At 43.0% G+C, this 21,409-nt stretch overlaps 1 protein-coding gene across 6 annotated transcripts in view; it reads right to left on the bottom strand.

Annotated features, from left to right (window-relative positions):
- Nucleotides 1–21,409, bottom strand: part of ADGRE3 (adhesion G protein-coupled receptor E3) — a 65,005-nt gene that overhangs the window by 39,487 nt on the left and 4,109 nt on the right. For 5 of the 6 annotated variants that reach the window (XM_005228631.5, XM_059888537.1, XM_024994847.2 and 2 more), the window contains exons 2-5: nt 14,283–14,333; nt 12,131–12,253; nt 8,727–8,882; nt 4,635–4,672 (exon numbers count right to left, since the gene is read on the bottom strand). In XM_005228631.5, coding sequence (XP_005228688.3) covers nt 4,635–4,672; nt 8,727–8,882; nt 12,131–12,253; nt 14,283–14,333 — 368 coding nt within the window. The remainder of the gene's footprint in view (nt 1–4,634; nt 4,673–8,726; nt 8,883–12,130; nt 12,254–14,282; nt 14,334–21,409) is intronic. The other variant, XM_059888538.1, reaches the window with a different exon arrangement.

The following is a 21,409-nucleotide window of genomic DNA, read 5'->3' as shown; positions in this document are numbered from 1 at the left end:
TAAAAATTTATTTTATTGAAGTAGAGTTGAGTTACAGTGTTGTATTAATTTCTGCTGTACAGCAAAGTGATTCAGTTTTATATACACATTTTCATATTTTTTTCATCATCACAGGATATTGAATGTAACTTCCTGTGCTATAAGTAGGACCTTGTTGTTTATCTGGTCTACATATAATAGTTCACATCTGCTAATCCCAAACTCCCAATCCAATCCTCCCTGACCCCTGACCCCTTGGCAATTACAAGTCTGTTCTCTACGTCTGTGAGCCTGTTTCTGTTTTGTAACTAAGTTCACTTGTGTCATATTTTAGATTTCACATACACAACATCATATGGCACGTGTCTTTCACTTTCTGACTTACTTCACTTAGTATGATAATCTCGAGCTTCATCCATGTTGCTGCAAATGACATTATTTCAACATTTTTTATGCCTGAATAATATCTCATTGGGCTTCCCAGGTGGTGCTAGTGGTAAAGAACCTGCTTACTAATGCAGGAGACATGAAAAACGAGGGTTCAGTCCCTGGGTTGGGAAGATCCCCTGGAGGAAGGCATGGCAACCAACTCCAGTATTCTTGCCTGGAGAATCCCATGGACAGAGGAGCCTGGCAGGCTACAATCCACTGAGTCACACAGAGTCGGACACAACTAAAGTGACTTAGTAATAGTCCATCATATACACGTACCACATCTTCTTTATCTATTCATCTGTCAATGGACATTTAGGTTGTTACCATGTCTTGGCTATTGTGAACAGTTCTGCTATGAATATAGGGATGCATGCATCTTTTTGAATTCTACTTTTGTCCAGGTATATGTTTGGGTCCCTGCTTTCAATTCACTTGGGTTTATTCCTAGAAGTAGAATTGTAGAAAGTGAAAGAAAGTGAAGTCACTCAGTCGTGTCCGACTCTATGCGACCCCATGGACTGTAGCCCACCAGGTTCCTCCGTCCATGGGGTTTTTCAGGTAAGACTACTGGAGTGGGCTGCCGTTTCCTTCTCCAGGGGATCTTCATAACCCAGGGATGGAAGCCGGGTCTCCTGTATTGCAGATAGACGCTTTACCGTCTGAGCCACCAGGGAAGCTCAGATAATTGTAGAGTCACCTGATAATTTTATGTTTAATTTTTTGAGAAACCTGACAGTGACTTTTATAATGAAATAAATGTTCCTTTTGATAGCACGATTATTTGTTCATTACTGCAATGAACAGATGTTGAACTCCCAAGGCTGGCTTGGTCTGATTCCCCTCCTCAAGAAGCTCCCTGTCTAGTGAGTGACAGCACACCACTTAAATGTCATCAGTCTGGGGGAGATAACAATAGATAACATGGATGGAATGTGTACTCTGGACTCAGCACTGTGCTGAATATATACATGTATTATCTCATTTAACCTGCTCATTATCCAAGGGTGTCATCACCACCCTCATCTTAAAGATGAGTAAATTGTTCTTAAAAAGTGTGATGGTTAATTTTATGTGTCAGCTAGACTGAGTCATGGGTTACCTAGATGTTTGGCCAAGCGTCATTCTGGGTCTGACATAAAATTAACATCTGAATGGATGGAGGAAGTAAAGCGGCTTTGCCCTTCCTGATGTGGTTGGGGCTTATCCAGTCAGTTTGGGGGTCTGATTAGAACAAGAAGTCTGAGTAAGGGGGAATTTCCTCCTGCCTGATTGCCTGTGCCAGCCTTGAGCTGGGACACTGCTTTTTAGCTTTATTTTTAAAAAAATTATTTATTTTAATTGGACATTGTTTTTAAATTTTATTGGAGTGTGATTGCTTTACAATGTTGTTAGTTGCTGCTGTGCAATGAAGTGAATCAGCTATTTCTAACATATATCCTTTCCCTCTTGAACCTCCCTCTGCCCATCCAGCCTACCTGTAGGTTATCACAGAGCACCAAGCTGAGCTCCCTGTGCTGTATAGCAACTTCCCACTAGCTATCTATTTTACACATGGTAGTGTATTTATGTCAAACCTAATCTCCCAATTCATCCCACCCACCCCTTACCCCACTATGTCTGAACGTCTGTTCTCTACATTTATGTCTCTATTCCTGCCCTGCAAATAGATTCATCGGTATCATTTTTTTTTTTAAGATTCCACATATAATACATGAATATTTGTTTTGCTCTTTCTGACTTACTTCACTCTGTATGACTCTTTAAGTCCATCTGCATCTCTACAAACGACCCAATTTTGGGACATTCTTGTTTTCCTTCAAACTCACACTGAAACATCAGCTCTTCCTGGGTTGGTCTCAGATCTCTGGATTCAAATTGGAACTATATCGTCAACTGTTCTGGGTCTCCAGCCTGTTGACTGCAGATTTTGGGACTTGTCAGCCAATTCTTTATAACAGCTCTCTTTATAGCTTATCTCCTATTGGTTCTGTTTCTCTGGAGAACCCTAATGCTGTGAGGTCATCATCTTGCCCAAGTCACTTGCCACTGCGGTATTAGGATTTGAAATCCCTACCATAAGAGCATAGTCTGGTGGGGACTTCCCTGGTGGTCCAGTGGCTAAGACTCTGCTCACCCAGTGCAGGGGGTCTGGGTTTGATCCTTGATTAGGGAACTAGATCGCACACGCTGCAACCAAGAGTTCTCCCAACTAAGACTTCACACACCACCACTAAAGATCCCAGCGACCGCAACTAAGACCCGGTGTGTGTGTGCTCAGCTGCTCAGTTGTGTCTGACCCTTTGTGACCCCATGAACTGGCCCATTAGCCTCCTCTGTCCATGGAATTTTCCAGGCAAGAATACTGGAGTGGGTTGCCATTTCTTGCCAGTGCAGCCAAATAAATAAATAAATAAGAACATATTGGGGGAATATTAACTCAGATGGAGGGAGTGATGGAGGCCATCCAGAAGGAGGTGACACCTGAACTGGGTCTTGAGTAAAGAAGAGTGGAAGGAGGCAGCCAGGTGAGGAACTGGAAAGAGGAGTTTTAGGTAGAGAGAATGGTGTGTATCTGAGACGTGGAGCTTGGGAGGGCAAGGCATGAAGAGTCCCTTGGGAGTAGAGAAGGGTGAAGTTGGGGAGTGGCCAGAGGGAGGGATGAGTTCATTCTGTTAGACAATAGATCCTGAGAGACATGTATCATTCTCTTTGCTAAAGTTCAGAGTCAATTTACAGACACTAATGATTACTACCTATAATCATTTTCTTGGTCTCTCTTAATTATCCTACAATATCCATTTTCCCTTCCTGTGCTTTTTTTTTTTTTTTTTTTTTTGCTATACTAGGTCTTCATTGCTGACCTGGGTTTTCTCTAGTTGTAGCAAGTGGGGGGCTACACTCTAGTTTCAGTGTGCGGGCTTCTCATTGGGGGTCACTTCTCTTGCTGCTGAGAACGGGCTCTAAGGCATGCAAGCTTAGTTGTCCCACAGCATGTGGAATCTCCCCAGACCAGGGATAGAAGCCATGTTTCCTACATTGGCAGGTAGACTCTTAACCACTGGACCACCAGGGAAGTTCTGTCCTCCTATTTTTAATAATTGAATAAATTTCTCAAATTTTATCTGGGCTGTGCCACCCAATCATAGATAGTATTGTCCCAGCTTCCTTTGCAGCTAGATTTTACTGTGATATATGCAACTTCTGGATTGTCACCGTAAGACATGTTTCCAAAGAAGTTCTCCTGACCTTATTAGCACTTTGTATAGTGAGTAGATGAGGAGAGAGGCCCTCTCTCCACTCTCCCCCTTCACCTTGTACAACAGAGAGCTTGCCCTGGATTCCCCCTCCCTTCTACCCACCAGTATGAATACAGCATGCAGCAACCCAGCTTTGACTATGCAGTTGAGGACAAGATGCCAGGGGATGCTGGAGCAGCAGTATGGAAAGAACGTGGGTACCCGAATGACCTTATGGAGCAGAATTCCTTCACCAGCCTGGATTGCTCACCTCTGGACTAATAACTCAGAAAGTAATAAATATCCATATTTTTAAAGCCATTGGATATTTGGGTCTCTTTGTTGCAGCAGCTCAGCGAATCCAATACAGTCTTACTTAGTCTCTTTCTTGGTCTGGGATAGATCCTGTCTTCAGGGGGTAGTACACACACACACACACACACACACACTCACACACACACCCACAATCATACACACACCCCCATATATACATACACACTGTATTGATCTATCATTTATCTCTATAGTGAGATATATAGTGATAAACATAATGATATATATATATATATCACAGTTATACAATACATATTATATATCAAAATATAATAGTTTAATACCTGGTGGCTCAGACGGTAAATTGTCTGCCTGCAATGCGGGAGACCCGGGTTTGATCCCTGGGTCAGGAAGATCCTCTGGAGAAGGAAATGGCAACCCACTCCAGTATTCTTGCCTGGAAAATCTCATGGATGGAGCCTGGTAGGCTACAGTCCATGGGGTCGCAAAGAGTCGGACACGACTGAGCGACTTCACTTCACTTCACTTCACTTCACAATATTTGTCATAATCATATCAAGTATTTTATATTATCAAGCATATGATATAAGACATATAGCACACATATATAGTATTCACCTCCATTTGCTAGCTTTGAGATTTGTAAATATTTGTTACCTGTCTAGGTTCCAGGACTCAGCTTCCACTCACCTCTTTTGTGCTGTTGGTTGTCTTTGAGGGGGTGATTTCTGAAAAAGACATAAAGAGAAGTTATTGTTGGAACCAAGAATGAAAGTGTAGAGAAGTCGGCAGGTAAGGTGGGTAACTTTGCATCTAGAAGGTCTGAAATCATACACTTCATGTTCTCTGATGAGTTCATTTGCTCTTTAGGGGGATCAGAGTCCAAATTCCTTGTTGTCATGGAGAGCAGTGTTTATCGACTTAGGGTGGTTTTGCCTCCTGGGGACACTGGCAATGGCTGGAGACATTTCTGGAGGTCACTCATGGCCTTGAGTGGGGATGCTACTGGGATCTAGTGGGTGGATGCTGCTCAATGCCTTTAATGCAGAGGACAGCTTCTGACCACAAATAATTTTGGGACCCCAAGTGTCAATATTGCTGTGATAGAGATACCATGGCATAGAAGAAGCAGAAAATTGTAAGCTCCAAGCTCTTTCATTCAGATCTGGCTCTGGCTGGGCATTATAACTGAAATGGCTGAGCAAACAGAAGACTAGATACTTTAGGTTTTAAAATTCAGTCTGGCTGGGAATTATAACTGAGACAGGAATGTCAGTTTATAACCATCAGCTGTTTTTTAAAATAAGTATTTATTTATGTATTTGGCTGCACTAGATCTTAGTTGTGGCATGCAGGATCTTCGAAATTCCTTGCAGCATGTGGAATCTTTTTAGTTGCAGCATGAGAACTTGTGGTTGTTGCACGTGGGATCTTAGTTCCCCAACCAGGGATTGAACCCATGTCCCCTGCATTGGCAGGAAGATTCTTAACCACTGGACTACCACGGAAGTCCACCTGGAAAGTATTCTTAACCATTCTGCTCTATTGTCTCTTGAAGATGTGGCTGCATCTGGCAGAAAAATGCACCATGCACAAAAATCACAGCTACCACTTGCTGAATGCCTCCTCATATGCATCATTTCATTTAATCCTTGAAATAATTCCATGAGTCAGGTTCTGTTATTTAAGCAGGTGAGGAAATAGGCACAGGTTGTTAAGGAAATGTCTGTAGTCATGAGGGGGTAAGCAGTAGAGCCCAGATTTAAATCCATACTTGTCTAAGTGCAAGGCTCATTGTGGTGGCTGTTTTTTAGTTGCTAAGTTGTGTCCGACTCTTTGTGGTTCCATGGACTATAGTCCGCCAGGTTCCTCAGTCCATGGAATTCTCCAGGCAAGAATATGGAGTGCGTTGCCATTTCCTTCTCCAGGGGATCTTCCCGACCCAGGGATCAAATCTGCATTTCTTTCATTGCAGGTGGATTTTTAATGCTGAGGCAAGGGGGAAGCAAAGCTTGTACCACTTCACATGTGCAGAGACTGCACACACAAGAATCGGAAGGAGGTGTAAGCAAGTTCAGTCATTCACAGGCACCCTTGATGAAGACGGCCTGTGGCCCCTTCGCTACCTAAGAACCCTGATGTGGAATAGCCAAGCCTCTGTAATTCAGTGCTGGTCTCTGGAAAAGTCATCTCTGTACCTGTGGGGGCCTTTGTACCACCGTTCCTTTCCAGTTTGATCTTGGAATCATGTTTTAATCTTTTTAAAGGGAGTTTGGGTCTTAGGTCCCTGAATAGTCCTGCTCCCCTTTTTAAAGAATTAATTAATTTATTTATTAGTGTTTGTCTGCGCCGGGTCTTTGTTGTTGCACGGGGGCTTTCTCTAGTCACGGCAGAGCGCAGTCTTCTCGTGGTGCTTCTCTTGTTGCGGAGCACAGGCTCTAGGGCGAGTGGGCTTCGGCAGTTGTAGCTTGCTTCCCTTTGGCATAATTGTTCCTTTTTGTTCTGAGACTCAGTTTTGTGGAAGGATCGTGGGGTCCCGGACCCTCCCATTGGAAGGAATCTCAGAACTGACCTGGTATGAATCCTATTGGTATAAAGATGACCTGATAATTCTGATATGAGATTTCCTGATATCAAAGCTGAAGGCTTGTGCTTCTCATGACCCCGAGCTCCTTAGGGGATCTTGCGGGGTGAGTGGGATACAATGACCCTTGTTAGTCTTCCACTAAGCTCCTTCTACTGTGGAGTCTGCAACCTCATGGCTTTAATGCTGGATGGGCAGGAGCACAAGTTACTTAAATCTTGGGTGCTTCGGTTTCTTTATCTGTAATAACAGTGCTTACCTCATGCAATTATTGTAAATGGAATAAAGAATGTAAAGTACTTAGTGCAGTACCTGGTACATATGTGTTTGTGCTCAGTTGTGTCTGACCCTTTGTGATCCCACGGACTGTAGCCCGTCAGGCTCTTCCGTTCTGGCACATCGTACAGTTGAAATAAATATTGTCTATCAGTATTATTTGGAGAAGGCAATGGCACCCCACTCCAGTACTCGTGCTTGGAGAATCCCACGGACGGAGGAGCCTGGTAGGCTGCAGTCCATGGGGTCGCTAAGAGTTGGACACGACTGAGCAACTTCACTTTCACCTTTCACTTTCATGCCTCAGAGCAGAAAATGGCAACCCACTCCACTGTTCTTGTCTGGAGAATCTCAGGGACGGGGGAGCCTGGTAGGCTGCCCTCTATGGGGTCGCACAGAGTCGGACATGATGAAGTGACTTAGCAGCAGCATCAGTATTATTGCTTGGTGGATCAGTGGTAAAGAATTTGCCTGCAATGCAGGAGGCACAAGAGAGGCGGGTTCAATCCCTGGGTCAGAAAGATCCCCTGGAGTAGGAAATGGCAACTCACTCCAGTATTATTGGCTAGAAAATTCCAGGTACAGAGGAGCATGGTGGGCTATAGTCTATGGGGTTGCAAAGAGTCAGACACGCCTAAGCACCCATGTACGAGTGTATATATATATATACATGTCAATCAGCATTATTGTTTCTCCATGAATCAGTTTCCTAGCATTCAGATTTAGAGACTCTCTCTCTTACGACTTCAACTGTAGCCAGTACCTCATGGATACTCTGCCAAGTCCTGTATTTCTTATGTATAGACTTTCTCTACCTATATGATTTCTATGACAGTTACCATGCTTATCCAAGATCACAGATCCAAGGGTGGGCATATGATTCAAACTGTGTCAATTTTTACATTTCCAAAGAATATGCAATTATATTTAAGAGAGAGAATCAGTTACCATTTTTTTGAGGGTTGGATCAGTAGCAATGGTAAGGTTTGGATCTGTTGGTGGCCATATTTCCTATTCTGTGGACTAGGAAGCAGAGAAACCAGTTTGCAAGGGGAAGAGAAGAAGCGGATTCAGAGTATGAGAGATGGGGGTGCCGTGACAGTGTTGGGTCCCCAACTTCAGTTCATTCCAGTACCCAGCTGTATTCTTACCCAAGACATATCCATGCATCTCATCACATGTGTGTGTGCGTGCTCAGTGGTCTGTCACGTCCAACTTTTTGTGACACCCATGGACTGTAGTCTGTCAGGCTCCTCTGTCCATGGAATTCTCCAGGCAAGAATACTGGAGTGGGTTGCCATTTCCTCCTCCAGACGATCTTCCCGACCCAAGGACTGAACCCGTGTCTCCTGCACTGGCAGATGGATTCTTTACCACTGAGCCATTAGGAAAGCCCCTGAATCTTATCATAAACTCATATTTTCCCTTAAGTTAACCTGAGTGGGTTTCTCTATTTTGCAATTCAAAGAATCCTTTCTCAACCATCATCCTGTGACCTGTGACATCACCTCCAAAGTTCACTTGCATTCTTAACCCCATCATTTATCTAAATTTCCTACTTTTCTTTTTACCTCCTCTTTACATCATCCATTTCCTTCCAGAGAATAGATATTCACTGGCCCCACCACAAATATATATTTTCGGACTTCCCAGGTGGTACACTGGTAAAAAAAAAAAATCCGGCTGCCAATGCAGGAAATGCAAAAGACTCGGGTTCGATCTCTGGGTTGGGAAGATCCCCTGGAGGAGGAAGTGGCAACTGTCTCTAGTATTCTTGCCTGGAAAATTCGATGGACAGAGGAGCCTGGTGGGCTATAATCCATGGGGTCACAAAAAATTAGAAATGACTGAGCACACACATGCTCGTGTTAGACTCACTTAAAAATTAGGAGGGGAGATAAGAAAACAAAAATTTTTCTTACTCTGACAAGTGTTCTCATTGGAATTGTTGAATTGTGCTTTCCCAGAGAGGAGTTTATATCCATCAATACAGTGACAGTAGAAACTTCCAATGATGTTCTGACACTCAGCATTCACTCCACAATATACACTAATGGGTGGTTTACATTCATCAACATCTGGAACACATAGGAGAAAGCTGGTAATTTGTTTGATAAAGATTTATTGAGCATCTAATATGTGTCAGAAGCTGTATCCTTTCCACCAGTCTATCCTGGCTTTTCAAAACAACTTGGTTAAGGTAATGCTTGTCTTTGTTCTTTCCTTTCTTTGCTGACTTTGGTTGGGTTCTCCAGGAAGTGGACTTTGAGACAAGGATTCTAGTGCAAGTATTTTATTTAGGAAATGATCCTAGAAATCACTGGAAGGGAAATGGTGAAATGAAACAGAGAGGGGAAGGCAGAAAATAAAGGGGGTATTATCTAGCAAATTTCTACTGTGGACAACTGAGGCTCAATTCCTCTGGGAACCTCTGGGAGGCAATGTAGAGCAGGCACTTCAAGTGACACCGAGAGGTGAGGGAGTTAAGTTCAGTTCAGTTCAGTCGCTCAGTTGTGTCCGACTCTTTGTGACCCCATGAATCGCAGCACACCAGGCCTCCTTCTCCATCACCAACTCCCAGAGTTCACTCAGACTCACGTCCATCGAGTCAGTGATGCCATTCAGCCATCTCATCCTCTGTCGTCCCCTTCTCCTCCTGCCCCCAATCCCTCCCAGCATCAGAGTCTTTTCCAATGAGTCAACTCTTCACATGAGGTGGCCAAAGTACTGGAGTTTCAACTTTATCATCATTCCTTCCAAAGAAATCCCAGGGCTGCTCTCCTTCAGAATGAAAGAGAGGTGAGGGAACCGGGGTATTTATCCACTTAATTTTATCATGTGTTGGTGGAGGAATGTTTACAGGTGGTATAAACTCCCCATTACTTCTATTTGTCCTGAGTGTGGACTGAGTGGTCTCCAGGAGCCAGAGAAAGCCTCAGACTTCGTGTACAAAGGAATGGAAAATGCCAAGGACATTAAATGGGATACTGACTGTGTTTGCACCACCCAGCAGCCTGCCCTGGCCAGTTCATATGCTGAAGCCCTAACTCCAACTGTGGCTGTATTTGGACATGGGGCCTCTTGGGAGGACATGGAAACACAGAGGAATGGATAAAAAATGTGGTACATACATATAATGGAATATTAGTCATAAAAAAGAACAAAATAATGCCACTTGCAGAAACATGGATGGACCTAGAGATTGTCATACTGAGTTGAAGTAAATCAGACACAGAAAGACAAGTACCATATGATATTGTTTATATGTGGAATCTAAAAAATGGTATTTAAAATCTAAAAAAAATGTATTCTTATCTACAAAACAGAAGTAGAGTCATGAATGTAGAAAACAAGCTTATGGTTACCAGAGGATAGGGAGGGGAGGGGTAAATTGGGAGACTGGGATTGATATGTACGCATTCAGTTCAGTTCAGTTCAGTTCAGTCACTCAGTCGTGTCTGACTCTTTGCGACCCCATGAATCGCAGCACGCCAGGCCTCCCTGTACATCACCAACTCCCGGAGTTCACTCAGACTCACGTCCATCGAGTCAGTGATGCCATCCAGCCATCTCATCCTCTGTCGTCCCCTTCTCCTCCTGCCCGCAATCCCTCCCAGCATTAGAGTCTTTTCCAATGAGTCAACTCTTCGCCTGAGGTGGCCAAAATATTGGAGTTTCAGCTTTAGCATCAGTCCTTCCCAAGAAATCCCAGGACTGATCTCCTTCAGAATGGACTGGTTGGATCTCCTTGCAGTCCAAGGGACTCTCAAGAGTCTTCTTCAACACCACAGTTCAAAAGCATCAATTCTTTGGTGCTCAGCTTTCTTCACAGTCCAACTCTCACATCCATACATAACCACTGGAAAAACCATAGCCTTGACCAGATGGACCTTTGTTGGCAAAGTAATGTCTCTGCTTTTCAATATGCTATCTAGGTTGGTCATAATTTTTCTTCCAAGGAGTAAGCGTCTTTTAATACACAGCAGGTTTTTATTAGTTATCTAATTACTAGATATAAAGTAGATAACTAATAAATACCTGCTGTGTAGCACAGGGACCTCTACTCAGTACTCTGTAATGACCTATATGGGAAAAGAATATAGAAAAGAGTGGCTATATGTATATGCGAGACTGATTCACTTTGCTGTACAACAGAAAGTAACACAACATTGTATCTTTTTGTGATACAACATTGTAAGTCAATAAAAATAAAAATTTTAAAATTAAGAATACATAATTAAAACATGTATGAAAAGTCTTAACTGTTTGGAAATTAGGAAGCACCTCCCATATAATTCTTGGAGTGACAAAACATCAAAAGGAAATTACAAACTGTTCACAGATTAATAAAAATAATATTTCTTCCTGTAGAATATATCTGAACCTGTACCACAGGAAAAGTTATGGTCTTAAATGTCTTTATTTTGAAGAAAGATGAAAAATAAAGTGCCTAGGTATTTATTTTAAGAGCTTGGAAAAAAGAAATTAGGGAGATACTAGAGCTGAAATCAATAAAATAGAAAACAAGGGCTTTCCTGATGGCTCAGTGGTAAAAAAGCTGGGTGCAGGTTTGATCTCTGGTTGGGGAACTAATATCCCACATGCTGTGCTGGGCAGCCAAGAAAATATTTTAAAAATTGCACAAAAAATTGAACTGTGCTTTGTAATTCATGAAGTATGGTCACATTAAGTACCTTATTCAATTCCCCTTCCACCCTCATGAGGTCAGCATTATTATCCACACAATATGGAGGAAAAAAGTGAGACCTAGTTAAACTGTGGAAGGGGGCTTCTCTGGTGGCTCAGCAGTAAAGAATCCGCCTGCAATGCAGGAGCTACAGGAGACGCAGGTTTGATCCCTGGGTCAAGAGTATTCCCTGGAGGAAGAAATGGCAACTCACTCCAGTATTCTTGCTGGAAAATCCCGTGGACAAAGGAGCCTGGCAGGCTATAGTCCTTGAGGTCACAAAGAGTCAGACACATGCAAGTTCTGGAAAAGCCCACTTTTGACACCATGAAAGCATTTTTCTTGGTGAAGGTTGAGTTGGCAGAGTTTTCAGCATTGCGTATTATAGTTACTTTCTCACAGCCTTTATGCTTCCACATCCACCTCTGGATGATTTGAAAATTACCCTTGGGGTTCCCTGGTAGTCCAGTGACTAAGACTCTGAGCTCCCAGTGCAGGAGGTCTGGGTTTGACCCCTGGTCAGGGAACTAAGAGTTTGCATTCTGCAACTAAAAAGTTCTGCCTGTTGCAATTAAGGCCCAGCACAGCCAAAAAACAAACAAACAAAAAACAACAAAGAAAAGAAAATTACTCCTTTACCTTCACATCTCTCAAAGCGGTAGCTGAAGTATTTCTCCTTGGATTCAGAACGGTATCCATGGTTGCAGGTACAGTGAGTAGCATTGACACAGAAAGCATTCTGGGGGCAATGGGTACAGGTCCCTGCAAGGAAAAGAGAGTTAGGTCAGATGTCATTTGAGTCAAATCTGATGCTGGGAAAGATTGAAGGCAGGAGGAGAAGGAGACAACAGAGGATGAGATGGTTGGATGGCATCACCAACTTGATGGACATGAGTTTGAGCAAGCTCTGGAAGTTGGTGATGGACAGGGAGGCCTGGAGTGCTACAATCCATGGGGTCGCAAAAGAGTTAGACATGACTGAGCAACTGAACTATGTTTTGAGTCAAAACCCCTCCTGTTATTATTTGGTTTTTTATTTGAGCCAGGGCCTCTCAAGGGCGAGGAAGCTGCACCCTTTTCCTTTTGTGAAATGCTAGTACATTAAAGAATGAAAGACACCAAACGCAAACTATGCACATGTGATTCTTGTGCATGATAAAGGACTGGGGTTGGCATTAAACCAGTTAATTTTTGACACAAACGTTTCAGTGCAATATGACTATGCTATTCTCAAGATCATTGCAGAATATAGAAAAGGGAGATGAGCTGGTTAAGAGCTTGGACAATGGATTTGATTCTGGCTCCACCTCTTCCTACCTGTGTGTCTTTGCACAAGTGTCCTAACCTCTCTGTGCCTCAATTTCCTCATCTGTAAAATGGGTTATTATGGGGATTAATCCATATAAAATGTTTTGGGCAGTGCCTGGCACATGACCGGTGTCAGCTGTGATTACAAACATTTGAATTTGTAGGGTACCACAGAAGGTATATTCTGATAAGTTATATTTGTAACGCTATGTATAACTTCATTTAGATGGAGATGGCTAAGGATCTTATTTGTGGCCCATTGAAAATGAGTGGAGGGGGCTTTCCTAGTGGCTCAGTGGTAAAGAATCCACCTGTCAATGCAGGAGATACGGGTTCAATCCCTGGTCTGGGAAGATCCCATATGCTGAGGAGCGACTAAGTCCTGTGACACAACTACTGAGCCTGGGCCCTAGAGCCTGTGAGCCACAACCACTGAAGGACTTAGAGCCCGTGCTCTGCAACAAGAGAAGCCACTGCAACGAGAAGCCCACGTACCTACAACTTGACAGTAATCCCCACTGGCCGTAACTAGAGAAAAGCGTGTGCAGCAACAAAGACCCAGCACAGCCAAAAATGAATACAATAATTATTTTTAAAAAAGAAAAAGATCTTAAAAAAAGAAAATGAATGGGAATAATGGAGCTGAGGAAGCTGTAGGTCTAGTGGAGAAATCTTGGAGCTTGCCAGGGTTCATGGGGAGTGGAGGCTGGGAATATGACAGAGGACAACATGCAGAGTCTTTGCTCAGAATGCATCCTCTGTCTTTTGGCTAGAAATGCAGAATCTCAGGACCCACCCTAGACTTGGTGACTCAGAATCTAGGGAGTCGGCCTAGGGATTAAAGTTAACCCGAAACGACCTTGCTCATTTTTTGTTGACTTGCTTATGAATGGGATGAAATGATTATCATCATGCTCTGTCTCTCCCCACCAGAATGTTCACTTCATGAGACTTGTGTGTTTGATTCACTGTTCTACTTCTACCTTGGGCACATAGTAGTAAAATAAAAAAGGTAACTGAGGACTTCCCTGGTGGTTTAGTGGTTAAGAATCCACTTGTCAACGCAGGGGACCCGGGTTTGATCCCTGGTCTGGGAAGCTTCCACATGCTACAGAGCAACGAAGCCCACGTACTACAACTACTCTAGAGCTCAGGAGCCACATCTGCTGAAGCTCGTGCTCTGCGACAAGAGAAGCCACTACAATGAGAAGCCCACGCATCACAACTAGAGAGCAGCTCCTGCTCACCACGACTTGAGAAAGCTCTTGGGCAGCAATGAAGACCCAGTGCAGCCAAAAAAAGATACCTAAGTTTGATGAAATGTTGAATTAAAAAGAGTTACAGGAGTGAGCCTCCCAGTTCTGTTCCCAGAAGCAGCCCCCTTTCTCTATCCTGATGGAAGATGTGAGTGGCCTCGGGTGCATCATTGGTATGCACACTCAGTGGTCTCTGGCTATGGAAAAGTAAGACTTCGAGCACTCACCTTTGGTTTTCTGAGCCACGACTCCTGAAAGGCTTAGCAGAAAGCAGAGTCCTGGAACAGTGAAACAGAAGGGAGACACGTGAAATGGTTGAGGAAAGATTCCAGGATATTCCCCAAGGGCTGGGTATCAGTTATCGATTGCTGAATAATGATAATTATTTCTTTAAAAAACAACATTCTCATCATCCAAAAACTATGAACATTAAATAATGGAGAGGATGTGGAGAAAGGGAACACTTTTGCACTGTTGGTGGTAATGTAAATGGATATAGTCAGTATGGAGAACAGTAGGGAGATTCCTTAGAAAACTAGGAATAAATTTACTGTATGACCCAGAAACCCCACCCTGAGCAAAACCATAATTCAAAAAGTCACATGTACATCAATGTTCATTGCAGTAGTGTTTACAAAAGCCAGGGCATGGAATTAACCTAGAAGTCCATCAACAAATGAATGGATAAAGAAGTTGTGGTACATATATACAATGGAATATTACTCATCCATAAAAAGGAATGAAATTGGGTCTTTTGTAGTGATGTGGATGAACCTAGAGTCTGTTATACAGAGTGAAGTAAGACAAAAAGAGAAAAATATTGTATATTAACACATATATATGGAATCTTAAAAAATGGTACTGATGAACCTGTTTGCAGGGCAGGAATAGAGGTGCTGACTGACAGAATGGACTTGTGGACACAGCAGGGGAAAGAAAAGGGAGGATAAACTGAGAAAGTAGCATTGATATATATACACTACCATGTGTAAAATAGATAGCGTGTGGGAAGATGCTGTGTACACAGAGAGCTCAGCTGGTGCTCCGTGATGACCTAGGAGGGTCAAATGCAAGGACTGAGAGGGAGGCTCAAGAGGGAAGGGATATATGTATACATATAGCTGATTGAGGTCTTCTCGAATGGCTTAGTGGTAAAGAATCTGCCTGCAATGCAGGGGCCATGCGTTCCATCTTTGGGTCAGGAAGATCCCCTGGAGGAGGGCATTGAAATTCCCTCTATTATTCTTGCCTGGAGAATCTCATGGACATAGGAACCTGGAGGGCTATAGTCCAAGGGTTGCAAAGAGTCGGACGTAACTGAAGCAACTTAGCATGCTTGCATAGTTGAGTCACATTATTGTATGGCAGAAACTAACACAATAGGACAGTAAAGCAACTGTCCTCCAATTAAAAAAAATATCCTATGATAAACCATAATGGCAAAGAATATTAAGCAAAGAATGTATATAAAAGGCAACATTTATTCTATTATCTCTCATGATTTCTGTGATTTGGGAATCTGGGAAAGACTCAGCTGAGCGTTTGTAGCTTGAGGTTTTTTAGGCAGTTGCTGCTAGACTGTGAATGGGTTGAAGCAGCTGGGAACTGGCAGAGGATTGCTGTCCCTTCTTGTAATCTCAGGGCCTGGGATAGTTGGGCTTCCTCCCATTGTGGCAGCGTTGGTTGGGCAGCTCCCATGGTGCTTCAGCGCTCTAAGCATGAGAGCTCATATCCTCTCAAGATTCAGTCCAGAAAGTCATGCAGCTCCATTCCACCATATTCTCTTGGTTACAAGCAAGCCATATGCCCACCCAGATTCCTGTGGACCAGAATCAGAGTCTTCCTTTTGATGGAGGATTGGCAAGATTCCAGAACTGTATCTTGAAAGGGAAGTGTTGTTTCTGCCTGTTTGGAAAACAAAGGCTGCTTCTATGTGAAGTCTGCTTCTACTGTGGCTGCTAAAGTGCAGTTTTTTCTTCCCCAAACCTTCCCAGCATCTGGTGGTGTCATCAGTCATGTTCCTGCTTCTGCAAAGACCTGAAGGAACTGGATGGCTAGGCGGGTTTTTTCTTCCTTTCTTAATAAATCTTACACCATTCTCATCGTTAGTTCTCCCCTTACCTCCTTTTCATTCTCTTATCATATACTAATGTCTAGAATAATTTTCCATTTGCAAGTACAATATATTTAACAACTGGTATGACTGGAAAAGGTAAGTTTTCATTTCAATACCAAACAAAGGCAATGCCAAAGAATGTTCAAACTACCATTCAATTGCTCTCATTTCATATGCTAGCAAAGCAGTACTCAAAATCCTTCAAGCTGGGCTTCAGTAGTATGTGAACCAAGAACTTCAAGATGTACAAGCTGGATATAGAAAAGGTAGAGATACCAGAGATCAAATTGTCAACATTTGTTAGATCATAGAAAAAGCAAGGGAATTCTAGAAAAGCATCTACTTCTGGTTCATTGACTATGCAAAAACCCTGGACTGTGTGGATCACAAAGAACTGTGGAAAATTCTTAAAGGGATGGGAATACCAGACCACCTTACCTGTCTCCTAAGAAACCTGTGTGCAGGTCAAGAAACAGCAGTTAGAAATGGACATGGAAAAAAAAAAACTTACTGTTTTTTTTTTTTAACTGGGAATACATCAAGGCTTTATATTGTCACCTGCTTATTTAACTTACATGCAGAGTACATCATGCAAAATGCCAGGCTGGATGAATCACAAGTTGGAATAAAGATTGCCAGGAGAAATATCAACCTCAGATATGCAGATGATACCACTCTAATGGCAGAAATTAAAGAAGAACTAAAAACCCCTTTGATAAAGGTAAAAGAGGAGAGTGAAAAAACAGGCTTAAAACTCAACATTCAAAAAACTAAGATCATGGGATCCAGTCCCATCACTTCATGGCAAATAGAAGGGGGAAAAGTAGAAACAGTGACAGATTTTATTTTCTTAGTCTCCAAAATCACTGTGGACAGTGACTGTAGCCATGAAATTAAAAAATGCTTGCTCCTTGGAAGAAAAGCTGTGGCAAACCTAGACAGAATATTAAAAAGCAGAGACATCACTTTGCTGACAAAGGTCCGTATAGTCAAAGCTATGATTTTCCCCATAGTCATGTATGGATGTGAGAATTGGATCATAAAGAAGGCTGAGCACCGAAGAATTGATGCTTTTGAATTGTGGTGTTGGAGAAAACTCTTGAGAGTCCCTTGAATTTCAAGGAGATCAAACCAGTCAATCCTAAAAGAAATCAACCCTGAATTGGAAGGACTGATGCTGAAGCTGAAGCTCCCATAGTCTGGCTATCTGGTGGGAAGAGGTGACTCATTGGAAAGGACCCTCATGTTGAAAAAGATTGAGGGCAGGAGGAGAAGGGGATGACAGAGGATGAGATGGCTGGATGGTATTACCTACACAATGGACATGAGTTTGAGCAAACTCTGGGAGATAGTGATGGACAGGGAAGCCTGATGTGCTGCAGTCCATGGGATTGCAAAGACTTAGTGACTAAACAAAAATAACAACGGTTCAGAAACCAACCAAGTAGAATGGACATTGGAGACTCTCTCTGAGACAGCAGGTGTCAATCTTTCAGCTGCTGAACTATGAGGCATTTGATGGGTTCCCAGGGCATGTTCGGAGAGGACAATGGCACCCCACTCCAGTACTCTTGCCTGGAAAATCCCATGGATGGAGGAGCCTGGTAGGCTGCAGTCCATGGGGTCGCTGGGAGTCGGGCACGACTGAGCGACTTCACTTTCACTTTCATGCACTGGAGAAGGAAATGGCAACCCACTCCAGTGTTCTTGCCTGGAGAATCCCAGGGACTGGGGAGCCTGGCGGGCTACCGTCTATGGGGTCGCACAGAGTCGAACACGACTGAAGCGACTTAGCAGCAGCAGCAGCAGGGTATGTTCTGGGCTGATAAGAGTGTCCTGGGAGTTGGTCTGGGGACATGATTATTTATAAATGATGTGGAGACATTTCAATATGAACAACCAGTGTGGCTCTTCTAGTGTGCACTTGCTAAAATTCAAGTCCCAGGACTTCCCTGGTGGTCTAAAAGTTAAGACTTCACTTTCCGATGCAGGAGGTGTAGGTTTGATCCTTGGTTGTGGAGCTAGGATCCCATACGCCTCATGACCAAGAAAACAAAAAAATAAAGCAGCAGCAATATTGCAACAAATTCAATAAAGACTTTAAAAATGGTTCACTTAAAAATTTTTAAATAATAATAATAAAACAATTCAGGTCCAGTGACTAGTAACTTTATTGGCAACTTTAGTTATCCCCTAAGAAAGTGGGTCCTGCAGATTAATGGATAAAAGATGGTAAACACACACACAAACACGCATATATATACACATACATGATATGCACACACACTGGAATGTTATTCAACCTTAAAAATAAGGCAGTCCTGCCATTTGCCACAACATAGATGAACCTAGAAGATATCATGCTAAGTGAAATTAAGCATAATACATACTGTGTGATTTCACTTATATGAAGTATCTGAAGTAGTCAAATTCACAGAAGCAGATGATATAAAGGTGGTTATCAGGGAATTGTTTTTCTATAGGTACACTGCTTTTGCTATACAAGATGAACACGTTCTAGAGATATGCTGTAAAACATAACATTCCCAGTTTTGTACATTTTAAAATTCAGTGTGGTACACAGAATAACATATTTAAAATATGCTAAAAGGATAGATCTCATGTTAATCATTCTTAAAAAAAAGAAAGAAGAAAAGAAAAACATTTCCACCAAAGAACATAATGAACGTTTTAGGACTTCCTTGGTGGTTCAGTGGTTAAGAATCTGCCTGCCAATGCTGGGGACACAGGTTCGATCCCTGGTCTGGGAAGATCCCACATGCCGCAGAGCAACGAAGCCCATGCACCACAACTAGGAACTCATGCTCTGGAGCCCGTGAGCCGCAGCTACTGAAGCTCGCGTGCCTAGAGCCTGTGCTCTGCCACAAGAGAAGCCACCAGCAGTGAGAAGCCTGTGCGCTGTAACTAGAGAGTAGCTCCCATTCACAACAACAACACTAACGTCACATCTGCCCCGGTGGTGACTATAGCTTGCAGAGGCAGCTAGTCAAACATGTGGCTGGACAGTATTTCCTGGTTCCTCAAACGCAGGCAGTCTGGGCACCATCAAGTTTCCTCAAGACTAGTCTTCAAGGGTCTCCTTTCAGCCCCCGCCCACAGTCCTATGCTCAATAATATGCACATGAGACTTAGAGTTCTCAAAGAGCTGTTAGCATGTCAGAATCCCAGAATTCTAGGAGACTTTAGAAATCTTCAGCTGACTCTTTCTGTTCATGAAGAAACAGGTCCCCTAGGGGTCAAGTACTTCTGACACCAGTTGTGCAAATTTGAGCAAGTTGTTTAACTTCTCTAAGATTCCATATATGGAACAGGGTGACAGTGTTGCCTGTCTCTTGGGCTTGGGGTGAGGACATAAATGAGGGAATGTGTAAAGCTCAATGTTTGGCTGAAATCACTCCATAAAGGCTAGCTGCCTCCATTGCCATTTTATTTGCAATAGATTTCTATTTCTGACCTTTTTATTTTATATAGGAGCAGAGTTGATTAACAACATTGTGACAGTTTCAGGTGGACAGCAAAGGGACTCAGCCAAACATATACATGTGTCCATTCTCCCCCAAACTCCGCTCCCATCCAGGCTGCCACATAACACTGAGCAGAGTTTCCTGTGCTGTACAGTAGGACCCTGTTATAACAGTGTGTACATGTCCATTCCAAACTCCCTAACTACCCAATTCCCCCCATCCTTCCCCCTGGTAACTGTAAATGCAGAATTCTATTTTAATTCTTCACTTGCTGCTCATTCTATTACCCTGCCTGTTTCATCAAAGGATGAGGGCAGAGAGTTCATGGATAACTGACATTCACAAATGATCCATCTCAGGAGTTTCCAGAACTCTGCCTGCAGTTGCTGCAAAGCAGGAAACACCTTGTTTGAACTTCTCTCATTAAAATAACTTTTAAACTTTTCTAGGCATAATTGATGGGCTTCCCAGGTGGTGCTAGTGGTAAAGGATCCTTCTGAAATACAAGAGCCTTAGGAGACTCGAGTTTGATATGTGGATTGGGATGAGCGCCTGGAGGAGGAAATGGCAACCCACTCTAGTATTCTTGTCTGGAGAATGCCATGAACAGAGGAGGTTCGCTGGCTACAGTCCATGGGGCCGCCAAGAGTCGGACGTGACTGAAACAACTTAGGAAGCATGCATGCAGGCATAATTGATATATACAAAGCTGCACACTCTTTCACTTAAATTTGACTCCACAGATATATACCAGATACCTCTTACATGGAAGATGGTGCAGAAGGGGCTGCAAGGGTAAGGAGGCCTGACATTTCCCTTCAAGTGGCTTATATTAATATTATACTATTTTGATAGACTCTATGGTCTGTTACCTGCCTCCGCAACTAAATAACTGAGATTTTGAGCAACCTCCCCGTGGTGCCACTTTGTATGTATAATATGGAGGTCCTGTCTGATAATGAATATAGAACAATGGTAGCCTGATACCAGCCTAAAGTAGGTGCTCAAATATATGTTAGTTTGGGCTGATATTGCAGCTATTGATATTTTTATTTGAAGTTGGAGAACCATCTGCAGAGGTGAAGTCAAGGAGTATTGAGATACCTCTAGAGAGAAGGAGTAGAAAACGAGAGAGAGAAAAAAAACAACCAAAGGCATAATAACAAAATCTGGAGTGAGGTGGCTTGGGTTCAAAACCTAGTTCTGTCATTTACAAGCTGTGTGACATTGGACAATTACCATAACCTCTCTGTGCTCCAGTTTTCTTATCCACACGATGGAAATAATATTAGTATTCACCTAATAAGCCCATTAGGGGGGTTAATGGGTACATAGTGAGTACTTGAAAATGTTGGTTATTATTGTTAATATTCAGGAAAAGGGAAAAGGAGGAGGGAAAAAGAATACCAGGAGAGGCAGAGGAAATGTCAGGGCAGTGCTGGGTCACAGAAATTATCACGGAGGTGGTGGTTGCTGTTGTTTAGTTGCTAAGTCACATCCAACTCTTTTGCAACCTCATGGACTATAGCCTGCCAGGCTCCTCTGTCCATGGGATTTCCCAGACAAGAATACTAGAGTGGGTTGTCATTTCCTGCTCCAGGGAATCTTCCTGGCCCAGGGATTGAACTTGGGTCTCCTGCATTGGCAGGAGGATTCTTTCCAATGAACCACCTGGAATGCCCTATCAAGGAGGCTATTGTTGTTCAGTTGCTCAGTTGTGTCCGACTCTTTGTGACCCCATGGACTGCAGCAT

Source organism: Bos taurus, chromosome 7, assembly GCF_002263795.3.
Source record: "Bos taurus isolate L1 Dominette 01449 registration number 42190680 breed Hereford chromosome 7, ARS-UCD2.0, whole genome shotgun sequence".
NCBI classification, from domain to species: domain Eukaryota; kingdom Metazoa; phylum Chordata; class Mammalia; order Artiodactyla; family Bovidae; genus Bos; species Bos taurus.
The sequence above is the reverse complement of the archived record's forward strand: the minus strand, read 5'-3'. Positions and strand labels throughout refer to the sequence as shown.